Source organism: Rhynchophorus ferrugineus, unplaced genomic scaffold (genome assembly GCF_030347505.1).
Source record: "Rhynchophorus ferrugineus isolate W39M unplaced genomic scaffold, kcgeb_rfMv2 rfM9, whole genome shotgun sequence".
In the NCBI taxonomy this organism is placed as follows: domain Eukaryota; kingdom Metazoa; phylum Arthropoda; class Insecta; order Coleoptera; family Curculionidae; genus Rhynchophorus; species Rhynchophorus ferrugineus.
The window spans coordinates 36,393,003-36,416,479 of record NW_027472588.1 but is presented as its reverse complement, the minus strand read 5'-3'; the positions used below and the strand labels follow the sequence as shown (position 1 = coordinate 36,416,479).

The following is a 23,477-nucleotide window of genomic DNA, read 5'->3' as shown; positions in this document are numbered from 1 at the left end:
CATACTTCAAAAATAGACTTTCCTTATTGGGAACTACCGACTGTTCATTGGATTACTATTTTTTATTAACTATTTTATTATTGAATTCTTTATAAAATTGTTGCAGTGAGTTTAGTCTATAATAAGTATATTTATTATTGTATTATATATTTTAGAAATAACAAATGCCGTTTGTAAGCAGCACTCAATAATGACATTAATGACATTGAGATTACTTCTTATTGTTATAGGGAAGTAGGAAAACATATTGTAAAGTTATAAATATTTTAGAACAAAAAAGAACACAACGTACAATTTAGATCTCAACGAGAGCATTTGCTTAAAACAAAAGAAAATGTTATTGGGTGATAAGTTAAATTAGATTGCGTTGAAGCATATTTAATATATGACAACAGCTATTCTCAAAATATTACGCGACTTGTTTTGTAATTAGATCTTTTCTCCATGGATTCTAAAGAGATATTGTAAATTGAGCGGTAAAAAGTTACTTAACAAAAAAGTTAAATAATTATAATACAGTTTTCTGTATTATATATAAGTAATGAAGCAATTTACTAATAATTTTCAAACTTGTTTAAATTATTACTTATCATGTTGAAGTTGAAGTCATATCAAAGAACAAAAGGACTGAGGAGCAATCTAGATAAATTGCTCTAAAAGTATAACGGTGGTCTCACTCTATAGTTTATATTATTTATTGATAAAAGCATATAAAAGATAAAACTACATTTAAATGATTTCAGTTGAAAATGATAAAACAAATAATAACTAAAAAAACAATTAGATTATAAAGGATTATATGTGAACAAATTTGGTAGCCAAATGATCGCTCACTGATTTATTCTTCCTAAGTTCCCATGAATTTTTCCATAGCCACATTCTACAATCTTTCTTCCAGGAAAATGCAATGTCGTTGATACTGTATCTTTTCCCTTGATATATTAATGCTTCCTTATTTACCAAAACTATGTCATTATTATACAGATCTTTAGTTTGAATGCCACTGCTGATTTGCAGATAATCGTCATCACCATCATCAGTAATTTTTATCTTTAACAGAATGATATTAATAACGTGTTGTGACTGTCTTAGTGCTTTATGGATATTTTACCTGTTCTAATTCTTTCTGAGGAATATCCATGTTGCATGTGACTGATTTGGTATCTCGCAAATTCAATGTGGCCATGTTGGGCATTTTAAAATTAGTAGCCGATAGGGAACGTTTCAAATAAAATCTTTTAGGATTTAGAAATTTTAAGATTTCCTCAGAAGTCATCTTTTGACATCACGTCATAATTTAGTTTCTGGTTTTTACTTCGTTGAATTTAATTGTTCACCTTTCACAAATCTGCTAGTAAATTCAGAATTATAATTGAGGTATATAGAAACAATTTTCTAGAACAAAGACTTTTTAAAAAATTAAAGGCATTTAATAACTTCTTAATAGTAAATTTGGTAGAATTGATTGGTATAAAAATATCATTAATATTTTATAACACCTTTAATTAATAGGCCCTGTTAATGTTTTCTTTAAAAATAATACTCTTAAGGCATACTTTAAAAAATAATTACAATTTCAGATAAATTGACTTTATTATTTGTGGTTACTATAGTACAATAAAATAAGAATAATACTGCATTAATTATAAATGCTGTTTAAAATGATCATAATTTAATAAAATAATGTTATAAACCCGTGTAATATAAACAGTACAGTACTTGTACAGTAATGTCAAAATAAAAATTATTCTGCACAATTTAAGATTGTTTTTGTGTTTTCCATGATAAATATGTATTCCAAAACAGTGCTACCGACTGTACTAATAAAACCTGATAATGCAGAGGAACAAAATAGAAATTAACTAATTGTACAGCTGGCCACACTTTCCAGTTGTTCACAACAATATCAGGATACTTTTCAAATAGCTCGTTTTTAATTTCATCAACGTTTTTACCGTTTAATAAGTTTACATTTGCAATAAAAATTACTAAAAATGATGGAGCAAATACCAGTTGATCAAATGACATTTTCTTCAATGCTGCGGAAGAAGTAGCGGCAGTTCCAAATCGCCTGGCTAATAGTCGGTACCATACTGTCAATGTCGGACCCTAAAATACATATGAACCCAATTTATAAGGTCGTCTTACAAAATGCTTATAAATTTTAAAATTAATATAGCTATTTTATAAATGACTATTAAAATTGAGAATTTTAATTTTCTATATAGTTATACGTACATGCGACGATGATAATTCAATAATTTTACATGTTGAAATGTTCCTATTAATAAAAATTCAAATGTCTATATATAAAATTATTTAAATAAAATTAATTGAAATGGAAAATGTGATATTTAAGATGTTGCGAATAAAGTAAAATGCATTTAAATTATTTTTGGAGCGTTTATTGCATTTTCAGAGTTATTTCACAGTTCTTCTCATTAATTTAATTTTTTTTTTGGTAATTAATTTTGTCCAATAATAGTAAAAAACTTACAACAAAACAAGTACCCAGAAATCCAAATTTTGCGGACCTGAGTAGGTCAGATTCACTAATTTTTTTCTTTTCTATTACTAATTGTGCAATTATATCCCCAGTTGACATTAGCACACCTGTTTGCACAGATTGGACTATTAAAAAATGTTTGTTTAATAATCTTTGATAGGTTCGAAGTAACAACATTTTTAAAAATTTTATTGGTATACGTTATAGGTTAATTCGAAATTTCTAACTCTATGGAAAAATTATGTTACTGATAGTGAGCACGTTATATGCACGTTCTTCCCTAATATAAATGTGTATTTTGAGTTGTATATCTGTTGAGAACTGCAGAAACTAATTTCTATCCAAATCCAATAGTATTATTACCGTTTTTGTTTAATGTGGGAACCATAAGAATAATAAAAATTGTAGAACTTTAAAACGAAGATTATGTTACAATGTAACCTAACACCAAACGAATAATAAAATTTTATCGAACATAACCTCTGTTTGTTTATGTTCAGTTAGTGATTGTTATGAATATATTTCGAAGATTATCTCAAAGTATCCTGAAAATAAAGCATTGCAGAAATATATATTTTGTATCAAACCGTTTTTATTATAATAATAGATTACCTGCGTTATCCATCAAAAGGTTTGTACTCTCAACTCTAGTTATCAGCCACAATGTGGTACATGATCTTAAAATAAATCTGGACAATGACTTACAAAAAGCTTGTGAGGAAGGCGAAGCAGCTATTTTAGAGTTAATGACCCAACTAGAAGACCTGATTAAAACCACTTCAAAAGAATACCGCTCTTGTTTACAAAAGCAAATTGATTTGATTAAAAAAGCTACCAGTACTGGTTCAGATATATGGGAGGATTTGCCTCAATATAGAGTATTAGCAAGCAAACTCAATGCTGAACTGAATGACTATCTAGTGTTAATAAAAACCATTGGTGAAGTGGCATACAATCAAACTTTGATTAGTTCATTTTTGAATGAAAGTAGTATTACAGTAATTATTAAAAAATATGAGGATTTAGAAAATATGTTAGTGAAAGAATTTGAAGCAAGTAAAGAACTTGAGTTAGAATTGTTGAAAGCTAATGTGGCTAATATTACATCTGCATCTGTTTAATAAATATATATTTTATGATTATTAGTATGTTAACAAATTATTTTAGTTTATAGCAATGAGTTCACAAAAAGGAAATTCATCAAGATCTAGACCCCAAAAGTATAAAAACAGAACAGCTTTTAAAAATAATCTTCATGATACAAGTAACAAAACAAAAATGATAAATGCTCTTCAGATCGGTGATGTATGTCAGAGATGTAAAGACATAATTGAATGGAAAATTAAATACAAAAAGTATAAACCATTGACACAACCTAAAAAGTGTGTCAAATGTGGGAACAAAGCTGTTAAAAGAGCTTATAACATTATGTGTTTGGAGTGTGCTCATAAATTAGGTTTGTTCTAAAATTATGTAGCATTATGGATTGTATTAATATCATTTTATAGCTGTTTGTGCAAAATGTGGCCAGTCTAAGGATTTAGTCGAACAACTTCCAAATGAACAAGAGAAAATAAAATTAGATGAAGAAATGAAAGCATTATTAAAATCTTTACCAGAGAGAAAACGTAGAACATTCATTAGGTATATGAATAAGAAAGAAGAGAACCCAGAGATTGATGCAAACAGTCAGAAAACTGATATTCTAGACAAATTGAAGTCACTGAAAATTAATGATAATGATGATGAATTTGATGGATTATTCAGTGACGAAAGCGATTTTGATGGTTCTTGTTCAGATGAGGATTAAATGTGTTATATATATTATTTTTAATATAAAATTTTATTAAAATGTTTTTTTCTTTTCCTTTTTTTTAAATTTTAAAAAGTAATTTATCTTTTTATTTAACCAAAAAGGATGATGTCTTTCTTTTTAAGGTAAAAATACATATCTATATAAATTAAAGCTGCCTAGTGTCAATATCTATAAAGTTTGAAATATGAATCACTATTTCTAGTTAATACGAATTCTGATTGAGTGATTTTTTAATAGTGTAAATTTGTTTAAAAATATATCTATTAAAATGTAAATAAAGGTAAAATAATAATTATTTGGCTAAGTCAGAAGTTTTGACAAAAATGTGAAATCTTATTATATCAAAATCAGGACAAATTGATGAGAGTTGCACATTAAGATTGGTGCTGTTATGGTGTAACATATTTTTTGCTACTTTTACCTCTTTGTATATAAATAATTTACTGTTGTATTATGCTCACGGTACCAATAGTAGCTACTTCAGTCCAAAATTGTGTCTAATCTGTAAACAAAGCTGTATTGACGTCACAGAATAGTAATGAATGAATAGCTAAATAATTAGTATTAAAAAACGATTCACTGTTGAGTTGTTTACCATCAAAAAATATTCAACACTTTTATTTTTATCATCTGATAAACATGTTGTTATTATCGATCAAGTTGTTTGAGCTAAACTTAAATTTTTGATGCAAATTTATAATATAAGTACGTCCTTGATAAAATTTAATTGCAGGTAAAATATTAATTGTTGATTTAGTTATAACTGTTTCACGATAAGGAAAGTACGGAACAGAATGTTTACAACGCGAATAACCAATATTGTAACTAAAAATCTAGTTTCGGATTGGGTAACAGGTGGTATATATAAGAACGTGACGTTTTTGAAGAGGACTAATTACAAACGAGTGTTAACCAGACCTTTTTACTATAAGACTTCGTCGGAATTCGATAATAAAGTCGCTATTCAGGATGTTACTGGTAGATATACGTTCAATAATATATTTTCGGAAGCCGTTGAACTTTCCAAGAGTATATCTTCGCAATTGGATGGGAAAAAGGGAGAAAGAATTTTGTTTTTGTGTCCTAATGATGCTAGTTATATTGTAACGTTGTGGGCTATTTGGATTTCCGGACAGATTGGTGAGTGTCTGTGGCTTTTATATTTTAAATTTTAATTATTTATGGATTTTAAAATTAGAGACATCTAGAGATTTTTTTTAGCTGTACCATTAAGTCCCTTACATCCGGAAAATTTGTTGTCTTATTATGCCAATGATACTAAGAGTGCTTTGATTGTAACTTCTTCAATATACTCAAAGAAAATGGAAATTCTCTCTGACCAAGCTAAAGTTAAATTATATGTATTACCGGAAACAATTCCGAATAAATCATTTCAAAAGGGTAATGTTATCGGTGATGGTAAATTAGTAAATGCAACAGATGGCGCGTTAATACTCTATACAAGTGGAACAACTGGAAATCCGAAAGGTTCGTTATTATTTAGTACTAGTAAAGTAGGGAGTGTTAAAATATATATTTAATTCAATATTGATGATTTACTTTATTTTAGGTGTTGTTTTAACTCATAAGAACCTACAAACTCAGATAAATACTTTAATAAACGCATGGAATTGGACTTCAAACGACGTGATTCTTCATACTCTACCACTTCATCATGTTCATGGCACAATTAACGCACTTTTCTGTCCAATGCGTGTAGGAGCAACGACGATAATGCTGCCTAAATTTGATGCGAAAAAAGTATGGAGCTATTTCTTAAACGAAGGTGAAAACCAACATGAAAATGTATCCGTTTTTATGGCTGTTCCAACAATTTACTCAAAACTGATTGATGAGTTTGAGCAAAATATTAAAAACAGGGGAGTTGATGTTAAGACTACACTAAGCAATCGAGTAAGATTGATGGTAAGTGGTTCGGCACCTTTACCAAACCCTCTGTATGAGAAATGGCTACAGATTTCTGGTCATAGGTTGCTTGAAAGATACGGCATGACCGAGATAGGAATGTGTTTGTCTAATTTATACGATTCAAATAGGGCTCCTGGATTTGTTGGGTTGCCTTTGCCGTCGGTAACAGTGGCTTTGGCTGATCAAAACGATGGACATATAGTGGTCCAGTGTTCGAACGAGGACGGAAAGATTATGTGCTTCTCCGAAAATTATAAGAAAGATATGTCGGGTGAATTATTAGTGAAAGGCGACAGCGTTTTCAAGGAATACTTCGACAGACCCGAAGCAACCGAGAAGGAATTCGTTGACGGTTGGTTTAAGACTGGGGATTTATGCGAATATGTACACGAAGATAACAAATTCAGGATATTAGGAAGAAAAAGCGTAGATATCATTAAATCTGGCGGGTATAAGATCAGCGCGTTGCAAATTGAGACGTGCTTGCTGGCCCATCCGGATATTAAAGAATGCGCTGTCATGGGCGTGCCTGATGAAGTGTACGGAGAGCGAGTAGGAGTCATTGTGGTTTTAGAAAAAGACAAACAATTATCTATAAATCAGTTGAAGGACTGGGCGGTGGATAAAATGCCCAAATACTGGATTCCTACTGTTTTGATATTCACGGAGGATATTCCTAAAAATGCCATGGGAAAAATTAATAAAAAGGAATTGGTAAAATTATTTGCTAGTTAGATGGTTATTCGTATGCGTTCATTTTATGGTACAAACTATACTTCATATTGTATTATATGTGGATTTATGTCAAGTAAAAATTAAACATATTTATGAGTTTATATTATTTGTTTACGTGATTTATGTAATTGGGACTTTATGAATTTATTTGTTCTAACTCAACGTGTTGGCGTTATTTACAGGGTGTAGCAATAATAATATTTAAACATTTTAACGAAAATTATTATATACATTTTACTACTACAAAAAGTACATAATTAAACATATAGAGAAAATAACTAGGATCATATAGTAAGTGCGTGAATTATCTACTGGTCATATTTAAAATAATATTAATAATACACATATTTTGTGTCTGGTTTTATGATTATTACTTATGATTATGATGATTATGGACTTGAGTCATTCTGAATCAAAACGAGAGGTTTATGAATGAGTTTGTTTTCACAACTTCGAGAAGAGAGTGACGTGGTCGATCTTTGGTGATTTAAGTGTGATTTTGTTCATGAATTATTTCCTTTTTAGATCAAATATTCAATTTATCGAAGACAAACATAAATTTCTACCAAGACAAAGTAGCCATCACAAAAAACGTAGTTAAAACCAGTGATATAAAGTACGAATTATTTCAGCATTCATATTATTTGCTAGATTTAGCATCCGTTGCTTGTACAAAAAAATCTTTGGCGGAAAAATTGTATTAAACAGGTAATAACAACTCTAGAAGCTTGTTTTACAGACTGTATAGTCTATTCAAATTTTTTTTGAAAAAAGGTCATCAAAATGTTTAATGTATTACCTGCCACAATTTGTAAATTCGTTTTACAATCAGACAATGCCGGCTTGGTGGCGCAATGGTAAAGGCGATGAGATGGTCCTTCTACTGTTGCGATAGCCGCGGGTTTGAATCCTGCTGGGGCCTGGTCGTAAATTTATGTTTGTGATTGTTTAAAATTTGTGAATGTTCTAGACAAGAGTGTAAAATCCGACAAGGAAAACGATCCCAGTCACGCCAGTAACCAGGCTGGGTAAGACCGGATGTCTTCTGGGGTGATTTCTAAAGTTTTGGTCACTCGCCAGTCCGTAGGCTTAAGGCTGAGGACCGTGTTTCGGAGCCCACGTTAAAATTTAGACCCAGTCTAGGCCATATATAAAAAAACAGACAATTTTTTCGTTCTCATTTTATTATAGTTAAAAAGAGACACAATGCTGTCTGAATAGTTCGAAATCGTAAACGAATGATTCTGTCAAAGTCGTCCGGTTTTCAGACGTATGCAAAATTCTTGAAAGTAATAATGATATGAGGTTATAACTCTAATCTATAAAGTGTTGTGGCTGTATAATTAACTGTAGTTTTTAGATCTACTAATATATTAAAATAAATTATATTTGTTAACATTTTTGTTCAATTATTTTATTTAAATTAGAATTTTGTTGTATGTCACAACCAAACTGAACTAAAACTGAGAGTTGATGTGGCAACTTTGTGACGTTTTGATGTCACAAATTTATATGACGTATGTACGGATTATAGGGACATATGGTTCTTTATGATTTTGTTAAATAATCTAGTGCTATATGATGACATCAGCACTTAAGTAATTAATATTAACTTAAAACCAAGGTAGCTATAAAAATAATTTAATGTTAAAAATTATGTAAGCCTTAACCTCAATCTGTTTGATATCAAGTACAATATTTTGAGAAGGATTCTGTGGAATATAAAATATGGTGGCATAATATATTATTAACTATGAACTTATTGAGTAACCTTGTAATTCTTGATGATATTATATGTGAAAAATCTAATATTAAATAAGATGTCAAGATAGTTTTATATGTTATGGTGTATTTATATTTTTGATAAAATTTAACCTTCAAAAGTATCTATGACTTTACCTCAATCTTTCTGATCTTAAGTGTAATATTTTGAGAGGGGTTCAGTGTAAATTAAAATGAAAAGATTGATGCTCATGATAGTATCTTTATTTCTATCGATTCTACAGTTGTTCTGTACAATTTGTCATATAATACACATTTTGTCAACAACACAACCGAGCACCAGGGAACTGACCCTGTTGGAGCTCATTCAGGCAAAACCAAACCACCGAAACCAGGAAGCTTTTCATTGTCGTCTGTGATCGTTGATTGAAGATTCAGTTACGGCTTTAAATCATCCGCCTTAACGCTAGAAGCTCAACATTTATACTTATATTACAAAATAAAGTTTCTCGAAAAGCTGCTACAGAAGGGATGTTTTTTCTCCCCCTTCAACACAGTACATCATCTAGATCTCTACTTAAGTCTTGTAATTTGGCAAATACATTTATGTCTTTTTTGAAAGTTGATACCGGATAATATATTTAGGAGATAATATAAATGCTTTGCGAACATAAATAAACAGGTATACGAACATATATACAAGATATTCTGGAATAAAATTAAATGCCAATGATACAAATAACCAATTAGATTAGATTTAAGAAATTGGTATTTGACAGCAATGTTATTAAACAATTATTAATCCAGTTCTACATATTTGTTGTTTATTGAAATACATAAAGTTCACAATGCATAAGCAGATTTATATATAACATCAAATGCGCTAGTGACAGGGTAATTTATTTTTAACTTGTTAAGATGTATTAAAATTACAACTATATTAGATGAAATTAAATCAAACACATTTATATAGTATTTGTAACCGAATTTGTATGTTCTTGTCAATTAAATTGTAATGTTATAGTTAGATGACCAAATATACATCGGTTGTAGATGCCTATCACTAGCACATAGTATTCCGGTAACTATTATGTCACAATAATGCGTTTATCGCTGATTATGCATTGTTACGAATGAAAATTTCAATTTATTTACTGGTGGGAAAGAAAATTCTGGGGAGGTTGTGCATGTACGCTCTCTTGCCCAGATTCATCAGGAGTTGTCGGTTGCGGTTGGCGCCCTCTTTGGCCTTCTTCCTGGCGATCTCAAGGAGGAGCCGGTTCCGGAGGACGTCCAGGGAGTTGACGATGGAGAGTGAGCCGCCGGCTTCGCCGATGCGGGACGATTGTTTTTTCGAGCGGATGTAGGAACTGACGTCCGTAAATCGGGGCTCTTTCTGCAAATAAAATGATGTTTAAGTGATTTAATCACGTACAAGCACTTTAAATTCTTAGTTAATGTTTAACGAATGAAGGGTGGCACTTGTGAATTAAAAACCATGTTAATTTTGTTCTTTTGCTTTGTGGAGAAATACCATTTTGTATAGGGTGGTATATCATTTGATATAAATAAGATAAATATTATTAAAATATCGTTGCTTTGTTTAAGGGAAAGCTTTAAAACTTTTTTTGGGTTGATCACTTTTCTAGCCTATAATTTTATCGCACATTATCAATAGTGATTCTATTTCAGAGTATCTGAAATAGAGTTGGATATTTTCTAGGTTGGTGTAACATGAACCCTTAATCTATAGTCTGTTCAAAATAACAGTAAGCTCACATCATCAAGATGTTGAATGTATTGCCTATAACAATTTGTACATTCATTTTAAAATCAAATATTATTTTCTGTCTTATTTTCTATTCTAGTTAAAAAAAGATAGTGCTGTCTAATACGTTCGAACATGTAACCGAATACAAAATTCGTCTGATTGTCTCAACCTCTACAAAAATTTTTTGAAACTTTATTGATAATAATTACAGGTTATAAACCGGCAAACGTTGTTTTGGCGCTTTGCTTGCTTTCATAAGTTTCAAATAGCTGCTTAATATTTAGCACTCTGGTTGTAAACTCCGAGACCTTTAGATAGTCAAAGTCAGAAGATTCGAATCAGTTACTTCTAACAAGAACGAGATAATATATGTATTAGATGTACTACAATGTTAAAATAAATGATATTAGTTATATGTCAAACCCAAAATGAACTAAAACTCAAAATTGAGGCGGCAACCTTGCAATATGTGAGTTCATTGTTTTATTGAATGGATTATATCATTAGAGTTTAATATCGTTAATCCCAGATAGGGATGCCGATATTTTTTGCCATATATCGAACGAGTATCCAGTATCGAATTTGGCAACTACAAGTGTTGAGTTAAGTAAAATATCGATATTAAGATTAAGTGTTCGAAGGAGACTATCGAACTTTTGCTTTGGTTTGGTATCGATATTTTGTGTTTGCCGATATATCGATAATCTATTTTCACCGCTACAGACATCCCTAAATCCACTGTCCTATAAATATTTGGAAAGTGACTCAAAATACAGTTACGGAACTTAATACGTACTATACATTGTGGAAACAAAAAACACCTTAAAAATAAACGCATAAGTGCTCCCAATCACCGACTAGTTTGTTTAGTCATACATTTTTTCGAGAAATAAACGTATCAAGAAATGTTAAGTTTTTGAACTAATTAATAACGTTTTTATTATAACGATTAGTTTTTTTGAGAGTTTGACTCCAGGACTTTTTGGGGCGGGGCACTGTATAAAGTATTGTGAATTGATGGTTGCATCTTAATGGAATTAATTACTTTCTAATGGGGTTAATTATATTTTTTATGCCAAGAATGATGGAATGCTGAAACTCGCAAATCAGATCAAAGCAGGCTTTTGAAGAGCATAATTTTAGTTTTGTGATATTTCTTAGTATGCGTCATCTTAGACAAGTGAAAGCATCTGCGTCCTATGGAAGTAATTATTCGATACTTTAGCTCGGAATGCTTCTTTCTACTTTCGTATTAATGTACCATGGTCTTGAACAGTTAGTGTTATTTTTATTAGTTAGTTTTTTACGTGTTTTCGTAATCTCTTTATACATTTTTGTGTCAAATGCTTTAAGATTATGATGTTGATATAATGCAAACGATGTAAGTTTGGTTGAAACCTTAATATCTATATTACCGAATATTCCACTATCATTAAAAATATCATCAAATACCTTCCCCGGTCGGCATAATTGCCAGACCTCAACAGAATTGAACCGTCATCGGGAGTTTTAGAGTGAAAAGTAGATTTAAATCTCTAACATCACTGAAGCAATTGACGGATGTTCTGGTACAAGAGTGGAACAACATTCCGTTGGAAACTATTGAGTCTCCACTTTATAAAAAAATAAACATTGTGTATTTGTCAGGTGGTCATATTATTTTGTTCATCCACTGTAGTATAAATTGATGTTGCTGACCATCCATAGTACATTAATTAAAACATTACTTCCTCGGCCGCAAGTACGTACTTTCGTTTCTAATAACAGGAAAGAAAGTTAAACATTTAATCACTGTGAGAAGTACACCCGCGCCCTCTATAATGGCGAGAGGAAAGAATTTCTTATGCGTATTTATACTCGTAACTAGGGACTATTTTTTCTGTCGCTACAACAAATTGTTTAGCACTGTCATTAACGTTGCTACCTCTAACCTTAAAAATAATCATCAGTATTGTTTTGTCGTTACTCGATTCAATAATCCAGAAATAATGAACAATATGTTATCATCCAATGAATCTATGGACGAGGAAGATGTTATACGAAATTTTGATACAGAAGCGCGATTGATAATAAATACGGATACATTGCCGAAGCAGTCTATTGATGTCGGGGGCAGGCACCAAAAACATGCAAAACATTAACTTAATAACAGACTTTCGACCGGCTATGAAAAAACATCGTGTACAGCACACGGGCCAAAAGTTGAAATCTGGGCCTTCGGCCTTCGGAAATTCAACTTTCGGCCCTTGTGGTGTTATATACTATAACAGAATTAAAATGCAAGCTCTTTTAAAAATAGTAGGTGTATTGGAGAAACATTACCATTTTTTCGAAGAGAAGAACCACATACATTTCAAGAATATGGAAAAAATTATTTATTTAAAGTATTGGCCGTTTGATTCTATACATCTTCCTCATTTTTCAGGCACTTTATGGATGCTATACCACTAAAACATTTGGCAAAGAAATTGGCGAAACTACTTTGCAATCTTGATGAAATAGACGGACTTTCGCAAAATATAACATATAGTCTATTCAACGTTTCTTCCTACACACGTCATCAATATGTTTGACATTCATCATCATTTGACATCATTAGTGAGTTGCCTGTCGCAATTTGTAAATTCGTTTCAGAATCAGACAATATTTTCCTTCTTATTTTATTCTAGTTAAAATGAGACACAATGCTGTCTGATTAGTTCGAACAGGTAAACGAATGAGCCTGTCAAAGTCTTCCGGTTGTCAGATGTATGCAAATTTCTTGAAAGCAATAGTAATAAGAGGTTATAACTCTAATCTATAAACTATTGTGACTGTATAATTAACTGTAGTTTTTAGATTTCACTATAATGTTAAAATAAATTATATTTGATAATATTTTTAATCAGTTATTTTATTTGCATCACGTTAGACAAAAAGCAAAACACATTAGAACCAAAATAAAACAACTATACTGGTTAGTCGGAAGATACTCTCAACTTGATCTAAAATCAAGGAGGTTGATCTATAATACAATTATAAAGCCAATTTGGACCTATGGGGTGCAAATTTGGGGTTGTACTAAAAATTGAAATCAACTAGTCATACAGCGCTGTCAAAACAAGGTTCTTCGATTGATTACCAATGCCTATCGCTATGTAACCAACGAAGAACTGCACGATGACCTGGAAATCAAATGGATTTGCGAGGTTATGCAAGATTTCGCCTTGAAACACGAAAGAAGATTACTAAATCATACTAACGTGGCAGCAATACAACTGCTGGACAGCGCGCAAGATGTCAGGAGATTGAAACGAACAAAACCATACGAACTTGTGTAAAAATTTAGTGTGTACTATTAGTGTAAACTATAGCTATAAGTTAATAATTAATAAATAATTATAATTTTATAATTGAGGAATACATACTGATGTATTTTCTCGCACTCGTCTTGCTTGTTAATTAATCCAAGTACATAGGAAAAGTAGTAATAAATTAATTGTAATTAAGATTGTACTAAGCGTATCTAATAAAGATGTTATAAAAAAAAGTTAGTTTATTTAGATTAGAATCTTGTTATATGTCAAAGCCAAACTGAACTAAAACTCAGAGTTAATGCGGCAACATTGCGACGTTTTGGCGTCGCAAATTTAGATGACGTATGTACAAAATAACTTTCAATATACTATATGCTTCGGTGCTTGATATGAGTAGAATAAAATGACATATGTGACAAATCATAACATTGCAAGTCTAGCGACATCTGTTTACACTTTTCGGTACGCCTGGTTTATGTAGGTGGGCGAAGGAAAATTCGTAAAACAAATAAAGCAATAAAATAATCATTCCAAATAGGTATTTATTATTTTAAATTAAAACGCATATCAATAATACTGTCGTTTTACAGTTTGCATATGACTAGACGTGAACTTTACATCATAAAAATATCATACAATAATACTTTATATCACTATTGAGTCCGGTTTTAAGGTTGCGAATCGGGCACGCGTCCTCGTCGTCTTCTTTGGCATTTTACTGGGTCCTTAAAACTGGCAATACGTTACTTATTTTAATGATTGTTCGGTTAAGTTGGGTGTCGGTGAAGAGTCTAATAGGGCGACGAGCTGGTGAGCCTGTTGATCATCGCTCGGTTCTTGATTTTCTGGTGATTGAGGAGTTCCTTGTTGTAGGCGTCCCTGAGGGCGAACAGTGGGGCCAATACGGATAAACGGGTACTGCCCCATGTCTCGTCTCTCTTGTTTCGCGATCTTCGTAGGTTGTTTGCTCCATCGATCTGAAATTGCAGAAATAAAGCGGATGTTATTAAGTGATGTCTTGATGACTGTAAATAAAAAAAAACAACGCCATGCTAGTATAGATATGTTGGTGTAGGTTAGTTAGTGTTATGTTGTCATCTTAAAAAATTTATATAAAAGTAACAGGTCAATTGAAAAGTCCCCGGCCTGACACATAGATGGCGCTACTAGAATTAAATCAAAGTGTTGTTTAGTTAGCCCTAACCCTCAAAAGATGCGTGTATAAATTTGACAGTTGTCGGATCGTTAGTTTGTGAATTATAGCATTTTGAGTGAAGCAACATTTGTTATAGTGAAAAAAATAGATAAAAAGGAATTTCGCGTGTTGATAAAATATTGCTTTTTGAAGGTAAATAATACAGTTGAAGCAAAAACTTGGCTTAATGTTGAGTTTCTGGACACTGTCCCAGGAAAATCAACCATTAAGGATTAGTATGCTAAGTTTAGACGTGGTGAAATGAGCACCGAAAACAGTTAACGCTGTAGACGCCCAAAAGAGGTTGTTACCGACGAAAACATTAAAAAAATCCACAAAATGATTTTGAATGACCGTAAATTGAAATTGAATAAAATAGCAGACACTCTAAGGATATCAACTAAACGTGTACATTATATCATTCACCATTTGGGTATGAAAAAGCTTTGTGCAAAGTGGATGCCGCGCGAGCTCACTTTTGATCGAAAACAACGACGAGTTGATGATTTGGAGCAGTGTTTGAAGATGATCAACCGTAATAAACCTGAGTTTTTGCGTCGATATATGACAATGGATCAAACATGGCTGCATAATTTCACTCCGAAGTCCAATCGACACACGATGAACCCGCTCCAAAGCGTGGGAAAACGCAACAGTCGGTTAGCAAGGTTATGGCGTCTGTGTTTTGGGACGCGCATGAAATAATTTTCGTTGATGACCTTGAAAAAGGAAGGACCATGAACAACGACTATTATATAGCGTTATTGGGCCCTTTGAAGGACGAAATCGCCAAAAACGGCCATATATGAAGAAAAAGAAATTGCTGCTTCACCAAGACAATACACCGTATCACAAGTCAGTAAAGATGATGGAAAAATCCAAGATTTGGGCCACGAATTGCTTCCTCATGCACCGTATTCTCCAGATCTGCCACAGCGACTATTTCCTGTTCTTAGATCTCAAAAGAATCCTCGCTCGGAAGACATTTTCGTCGAATGAAGAGGTGATCGCCGAAACTGAGGCCTATTTTGAAGCAAAGGACAAAACGTACTACAAAAATAGTATCGAAAAGTTGGAGATCGAGGAATTATGTTGAATAAAAAAAACTAATTTTACCAAAAAATGTGTTTTACTACCCTACCATAATAAATGGACTTTTCAATCAATATAAGATATTATTTATGAACAAGTTGGTTAAATAACGCTTAACATTTTTTAAAAATAGTTAAATTATATTTTCAAATGGATTCAAATGATTAAATAAATAACTTTTTGTGCCAATATTTTAACCATATTTGTTTCAAAAGATATTGAACGAACGAAAATATATTTTTAGTTATATTAATATACATCCAGTTTCGGAAACGTTTACATTCGCATCTTTATCGTCTAACTGAACATTTTTATTACAGCCAGTTAAAATATTGACACAAATTTAATTACCTAACTGAACGAATCAAACAAGTCACTTTAAATAAGACAAGTAAATTTATTTCTGCTGTCATATTTTTCTCGTTCCAAGTTCTCGTTTTCACAATAAAATTAATTAAAACAATCTTTTACCGAAACATAGAAAATTACTGGGCTGTGAGGGAAAGTTTGAACAGGTTTTCCATGCAGATTTTTAACCTGCGGTTGAGTATTAAATATTACGACGTTCAGTTTAGGCGGGCCATTTTGTCCGACGCCAAGTGTTAATGGATTATTATGATGGACGAAATGGATGGTACAAAAGTGGCATATTAAAGCAATATAAAACAAAAATTATAAATACCCTCCTGAATTGTTCCAATGTACAATGAACTTTAATATATTCTTATAACTAAAAGGTGATTTTTATGTCAGGACATGCATTTATTAACTATTAATTTTTAATATAATCTATATATAATTGTTGTTCGTTAATCTCGCTAAAATTTGAGAATTGCCGGACCGATTTAGATAATTTTTATATTGAAATATTTGTGGAAGTCCATGAAAAGTTTATATGGTGATAAAATATGAAATAATTGAGAGGAAAACAAATAAAAGTGGAATAAAAAGCAATATAAAACAAAAATTATAAATGCCCTACTGAATTGTACCACTGTACAATGAACTTTAATATGTTCTTATAACTAAAAGGTGATTTTATTTCAGGACATGCATTTATTAACCATTAATTTTTAATATAATCTATATATAATTGTTGTTCGTTAATTTCGCTAAAATTTGAGAATTGCCGGACCGATTTAGATAATTTTTATATTGAAATATTTGTGGAAGTCCATGAAAGGTTTATATGGTGAGAAAATATGAAATAATTGAGAGGAAAACAAATAAAAGTGGAATAAAAAGCAATATAAAACAAAAATTATAAAAACCCTCCTGAATTGTACCACTGTACAATGAACTTTAATATGTTCTTATAACTAAAAGGTGATTTTATGTCAGGGCGTGCCTCCATTATCCATTAATTTTTAATGTTGTCTATATATAATTGCTGTTCGTTAGCCTCGCTAAAACTCGAGAATGGCCGGACCGATTTGGATAATTTTGATATTAAGGTTTATATGGTGAGAAAATATGAAATAATTGCGAGAAAAATAGAGATAAACGGAATATAAAATCAACATAAAACAAAAATTATAAATAAACCCTGGATTGTACAACTGTACAGTGATCTTTAGTATGTTCTTATAATTAAGATGCGATCTATGTCTGGACATGTATTCATTAACTATAAAGTTTTAATATTAAGATATTATATAAGAGAAATATTACTATAATATATATGTTATGTATTACTGGGTGCCTATTACAATATATAATTATCGTTAGGAATGAATAAAATCTTCTTTTTTATGTCATGAAGCATTTAGAATTTATTCTTATAATTAATTCTCATATATTGATATCAAAATTGGACATATCATCATACCGTTTATATTTATAGTTTCATATCACATTTAAGATTATTAGATTATTATTATTAGAATATATGTTATATAATTTTGTTTTTATTTGGATTTATTATATATTGAGGTTATGTATGTTGCTGCAATATTTTTAATGAACATTGAATTAACAATTATATTATATAAATTTAATAATAAAGCATATAAAGTATATGATACATATATAAACAAACAACATTGTGATTTGTATTTATATCCGCGTTGGTTGTGTATTATTAGTTGCATAGTTTGTTAATGTATAGATGTAATGGTGGATTTTCAGTTTATATGGTTATTTGCCCTTTGACATATGTCAGATTTATCATTTTGTAATTTTTTGTTCAATTTCGGTAAATTATAACTTTTTGTCGTTTAAATGTGAAATTAGCAGAATTCCCGACTTTGGAGTGAAAACATACTTCAAAATATTCATCGGAAGTAATGATATCGTAAAAATCAAATTTCAATTTAAAGTTTTACCGCATAAAAACAATAATAATTTATTACCTATTAGTTATTATATGTGTAAATTTCACAGGAGTTTTTGTGTTCTGTGTGTTTATGTACATTTTATTTGTTCTACGTGCTTTCTGCACTAACTTGGCAGTAATTAACAATCATATGTGAGTTTGTGTAATGATCATTCATGCTTTAAACAATACAACAATTCTAAACAAAAGATTAATAAAATAGTGAACTATTACTACTGTTTCTACAACTACTAGTGTTACTAATAAAAATAGAATCATACACAGAACAAACAAAAGAAAAACGTTGTACTTACTCATATATTGTTATCAATAATAATATTTCCACACCTAATATATTTATAGAGGTCACACAGTTTATATATAAAATTTGTATTTTATTATTCACTATTTTCTACTATCTTGCCAGTAATTAACAATCATATGTGAGTTTGTGAAATGATCATTCATGCTTTAAACAATACAACAATTCTAAACAAAAGATTAATAAAATAGTGAACTATTACTACTGTTTCTACAACTACTAGTGTTACTAATAAAAATAGAACCATACACAGAACAAACAAAAGAAAAACGTTGTACTTACTCATATATTGTTATCAATAATAATATTTCCACACCTAATATATTTATAGAGGTCACACAGTTTATATATAAAATTTGTATTTTATTATTCACTATTTTCTACTATCTTGCAAGAGCTTGTTTATTATTTTATAACTGGTATAGTTCAAGGCAATGGAAGTAAAATGAAATGTAGTCTGGCAGTCATTGAAGGTTTTTCTCTTCTTTGAATAGGTATCTTGAGATAACGTTCGAAAGCCCTGGGGAAATTTTCCCACAGATTAATAACTATATACAAGTAGTTTTAACATTTGAATGCAACATATGCTTTAGTAAATTATTCTCTTCGACTGGGAATAGCGAGCATGTATAATTTACTTTTATTTTGGTTTATACGAGTAACTCTCCGCCTTTTACGCATCCAAAGCGATGCTTTTATAAGTTGGAATATATTTTGGTAAAAAGTTTTTTCTGTTTTATTGTGTAAAGATGAATTATAAAATATTATTGAGACATTTACATTTATACTTATCAAATTGGGATTACTTGTGTTTCTAATGAAATATATAGTCTATTCCAGTGTCATTTTATTGCCTTTAAATTTATGTTAAATTTATTATAACTTTATGTATATAGATTATTTGTGTCAATATTTTAACAGGCAATAGATTCTTTGAATAACATACATATGGCTTATACCTAAAAAGGTTAATATAAAATTTAAATATTTAAATTAATATTAAAGTATTGCTCTTTAATAATCAATGAAAGATATTACGTCAGGAACTTAATTATAAAGGATTGTTAATATATTATAAATATGGAATAAAAATGTTTAACAAGTCAATTAAAAAGTCCCCGGCCTGACATATAGATGGCGCTATTAGAATTAAATCCATATGTTTTTTTTAGTTAGCCCTAACCCTCAAAAGATGTATAATTTGACAGCTGTCCGATCATTAGTTTGTGAATCATAGCATTTTGAGGGAAGAAATTTTTGTTACTCTTTTTCAGAATAAAAAGGAATTTTGCATGTCGATAAAATATTGCTTTTTGAAGGGAAAAAATACAGTTGAAGCAAAAACTTTGTTTGATGCTGAGTTTCCGTACACTGCCCGAGGAAAATCAACCATCAAGGATTGGTATGCTAAGTTTAGACGTGGTGAAATGAGCACCGAAAACGGTGAACACAGTGGTCACTCAAAAGAAGTCGTTATCGACGAAGACATTAAAAAAATCCACAAAATGATTTTGAATGACCGTAAATTGAAATTGAATGAAATAGCAGACACTCTAAAGATATCTACTGAACGTGTACATCATATCATTCAAGCGTAATAAACCCGAGTTTTTGCGTCGATATGTGACAATGGATGAAGCATGGCTTCATCATTTCACTCCGAAGTCAAATCGACAGTCATCCGAGTGGACTGCACACGATGAACCCGCTCCAAAGCGTGGGAAAACGCAACAGTGGGCAGACAAGATTATGGCGTCTGTATTTTGGGATGTGCATGGAATAATGTTCATTGACTACCTTGAAAAAGGAAGGACCATCAACAGCGACTATTCCATAGTTATTGGACCGTTTTAAGGACGAAATCGCCGAAAAACGACCGCTTTTGAAAAAAAAGAAAGTGCTGCTTCACCAAGACATTGCACCGTGTCACAGGTCAGTGAAAATGATATCAAAAATCCATGAATTGGGCTTCGAATTGCTTCCTCATCCACCGTATTATCCAGATCTAGCGCACAGTGACTATTTTCTGTTCTCAGATCTCAAAAGAATGCTCGTTGGGAAGAAATTTTCGTCGAATGAACAGGTTATCGCCGAAACTGAGGCCTATTTTGAAGCAAAGTACAAATAGTACTATAAAAATGTATCAAAAAGTTGGAGGGTCGAAGTTAGTGGGCTATAATCAGTATCGAGTGAATTATGTTGAATAAAAAAAAATTGCCAAAAAAATGTGTTTTACTATGGTAGGCCGGTACTTGTATAGTCAAAAATATGTAAAAGAATCGGTTTATATAAAAAATAAAAAAAGTATATGAAAAAAAGGAGATTTCTGGTAAAGTCAAAATCGATACTGAAACAAAACGTTCACAGTATAAAAGGAATGGTATGTTTTGTAAGGTAAAATCACAGAGGAATATAATTTTGCGATTAAATGTTTAGACGCTTCACTTATGATTTGGAACATGAATCTGCCATCTTACAACCAATTTTCATTGGACTGTCACTGAGTGAAGATAGAAAAACCTGTTGAGATATTTTCTTAAGTGTAGCCTATATCTTCAACTAAGTTTGGTATTGGTTAGAGTCAGTTATATACATATTGGAAACCACTGTGGCTAGATTTGGTGAAGAGTTTCATCAAAACCTCCTTCTCTGAAGCATTCCTTTAAGGTCTGCAAATAGTAGCCACTGCGGGCCAGATCCGGACCATACGGTGTGCGACAAAACCATTCGAAGCGTTATTGTTCTAGCGAAATGGTAAGGGAGGACATTTTTTAAAATTTTTCCTCAATTAGTTCATTAATGTCATGAAATATTCATTTTAAATGGTATTACTTTTATTAAGGTAGCCAAACACTATACAGAACCATCCTTTATTCGTTGTTGTCGATAGAACAAAGTTCGAACAACTTATCAAGCCATTAAATATATTTTTTCTCAATAAAAAGCAATATTTAATCAATATGCGATACTATTTTGTTATTACATGGAAATAACAAGAGCTGTTTTACTAAAACCAAAAAAAAATGTTTAATGAAACCTCCTAGTGAAACTCTCTAGCCGGCTCGGTTGGCAGAGTGGTAAAGGCGACACGACGGTCCACCTATTGTTGCGATATTCGCGGGTTCGAATCCTGCCGGGGCATGGTCGTAAATTTATGTTTGTGATTGTATAATATTTGTGATTGTCCTAGGCAAGAGTGTAAAATCCGACAAGGAAAATGATTCCAGTCAGGCCAGTAACCAGGCTGGGTAAGACCGGATGTCTTCTGGGATGATTTCTAAGTTGGTCACTCGCCAGTCGGTAGACTTAAACTCTAGCTCCAGTCCAGATAAACCCTTAGTTGGTAAAATGGGACTTTAAAATATATATATCAAAAAAAATTTTCTCAATTTAAATTTTTTAATTTTCTCGTGTAATAAAAGTATTAAACCCACTTAATTTTCCCATGCAATAAATATTCTCACTTAGCCAGACCTCAGGTGTTTCAAATTGCATTTTATGTCTCTTTATTTTATCGTCAGATTATTATGAAACTGTGACACCTGCTGTTTGAAGATTAGGATTGCTAGGTTTAGTTTAAGAAGTGGTGGCATTCTTATGTCTTCTATAGGTGTGTGAATTATTCACTGTTGCGTTAAGAATTAATGGTTCTTCGGATATAACCACATTTTGAGCTACGTAACCGTTTAAAAATCCTTTAAAATCAAATCGCAGACCTAATATCATAGAATATAATTAACATATTCATATTATTGACCGTTTTTATGGTCGTCCAAATAAATTTAGTGATTGCTACCTGATTCTCTACGTCGTTGGATTCCATCTCGGTGAGGACATATAATCTGGGGTCCGTGACGTCTTTCCAGTCGCTGTTCGGTCTGTATTTGGCCGCCAGTTTGGGTAGGAGATAGTTTACGGTTTCGGGATCGACGGACACATCAACCGGCTCCAGGTATCTGTTCATTAGTTGATGGTTGTCTTCGCTACGTACGGCAACTACCACTGCTGCGCAAACCAAATAGATGCTAGTGCGCATCATTTGTGCCTGAAAATTAATAATTTTAGATATAATTATTGATAATCATTGCTAAAATTTAGTATTATTGGCAATTTTACGATAACTATCAGCAGTCCAATATCAAATAGATGTTTTATAGATTAGTTAATAACTGTGCCAACATATATACTAAGTAATGAAACTATTTGAAGGTACCATTACAACTATCAGTCGACGGGTTCTTTATTTATACATAGTAATGGGCTTTTTTGGGTTCTGAAGACCATTTAACAATAAATATAAAGTAAAAATATTATGACAACAGAATACTTAAAAAAACCACAAACAATTAAGGAAAGCAAAACAGACTACTAAAAAGAGTAGTACTAATAATGAAGATTCAAATATATAACAATAAATTTATGGTTCTGCAATTATTATAATTTAACGTAACAATTCATTAAACAATATTTTATCCACCTTCACAACTCGAAATACGAATTATTTTATCATCTGTTCAACTTATTCACCAGATTTAGTTCCACCTGAGTTATGACTATCTTCACACCTGAATAAAATGTGGTATATATTCTACAAGGCAAAACATTATTATACAGCAAAACAACCATTACACTCATTGTTACCAGAATTTTCCGATTTATTTCCGCACTCTTATCGAACAATCTAACGCTTCAAGATGCAATCGCTTTGTCGCCCCATTTCCGGTCTACTTTGTAATTAGAGAAAGGATATGTCAAAAATAAGATCGTCGCTCTTGTCGA

At 31.3% G+C, this 23,477-nt stretch overlaps 5 protein-coding genes across 10 annotated transcripts in view; 2 read left to right on the top strand and 3 right to left on the bottom strand.

The window, feature by feature from the left end:
• Positions 1 to 673: 673 nt before the first annotated feature.
• Positions 674 to 1,428, bottom strand: LOC143202849 (uncharacterized). Its single transcript, XM_076414711.1, has 2 exons — positions 1,112 to 1,428; positions 674 to 1,050 (listed from the first exon to the last, which is right to left on the bottom strand). Exons 1-2 carry the CDS (start codon positions 1,274 to 1,276, stop codon positions 796 to 798), a joined length of 420 nt encoding a protein of 139 aa, XP_076270826.1. The 5' UTR covers positions 1,277 to 1,428; the 3' UTR covers positions 674 to 795.
• A 146-nt stretch (positions 1,429 to 1,574) lies between these two features.
• On the bottom strand, positions 1,575 to 2,794 carry LOC143202847 (mitochondrial inner membrane protein Mpv17). The gene is made up of 2 exons (XM_076414709.1): positions 2,498 to 2,794; positions 1,575 to 2,109 (listed from the first exon to the last, which is right to left on the bottom strand). Exons 1-2 carry the CDS (start codon positions 2,681 to 2,683, stop codon positions 1,759 to 1,761), a joined length of 537 nt encoding a protein of 178 aa, XP_076270824.1. The 5' UTR covers positions 2,684 to 2,794; the 3' UTR covers positions 1,575 to 1,758.
• A 203-nt stretch (positions 2,795 to 2,997) lies between these two features.
• On the top strand, positions 2,998 to 4,358 carry LOC143202846 (uncharacterized protein C9orf85 homolog). 2 transcript variants are annotated; one of them, XM_076414706.1, is made up of 3 exons: positions 2,998 to 3,137; positions 3,674 to 3,962; positions 4,015 to 4,358. In XM_076414706.1, exons 2-3 carry the CDS (start codon positions 3,683 to 3,685, stop codon positions 4,314 to 4,316), a joined length of 582 nt encoding a protein of 193 aa, XP_076270821.1. In that variant the 5' UTR covers positions 2,998 to 3,137; positions 3,674 to 3,682; the 3' UTR covers positions 4,317 to 4,358. The 2 variants fall into 2 exon arrangements, with proteins under 2 accessions (XP_076270821.1, XP_076270823.1); XM_076414708.1 differs by lacking the exon at positions 2,998 to 3,137 and having other exon boundaries at positions 3,546 to 3,962.
• A 542-nt stretch (positions 4,359 to 4,900) lies between these two features.
• Positions 4,901 to 7,077, top strand: LOC143202835 (malonate--CoA ligase ACSF3, mitochondrial). Its single transcript, XM_076414685.1, has 3 exons — positions 4,901 to 5,462; positions 5,544 to 5,810; positions 5,893 to 7,077. Exons 1-3 carry the CDS (start codon positions 5,117 to 5,119, stop codon positions 6,984 to 6,986), a joined length of 1,707 nt encoding a protein of 568 aa, XP_076270800.1. The 5' UTR covers positions 4,901 to 5,116; the 3' UTR covers positions 6,987 to 7,077.
• Positions 7,078 to 9,708: 2,631 nt separating this feature from the next.
• Positions 9,709 to 23,477, bottom strand: part of Dh44 (corticotropin-releasing diuretic hormone 44) — a 124,487-nt gene continuing 110,718 nt past the window's right edge. For 4 of the 5 annotated variants that reach the window (XM_076414703.1, XM_076414705.1, XM_076414704.1 and 1 more), the window contains 2 exons: positions 22,495 to 22,743; positions 9,709 to 10,104 (listed from right to left, as the gene is read on the bottom strand). In XM_076414703.1, coding sequence (XP_076270818.1) covers positions 9,856 to 10,104; positions 22,495 to 22,737 — 492 coding nt within the window. In that variant the 5' untranslated portion in view covers positions 22,738 to 22,743 and the 3' untranslated portion in view covers positions 9,709 to 9,855. Of the gene's footprint in view, positions 10,105 to 14,429; positions 14,753 to 22,494; positions 22,744 to 23,477 lie in introns of those variants that run through there. The other variant, XM_076414702.1, reaches the window with a different exon arrangement.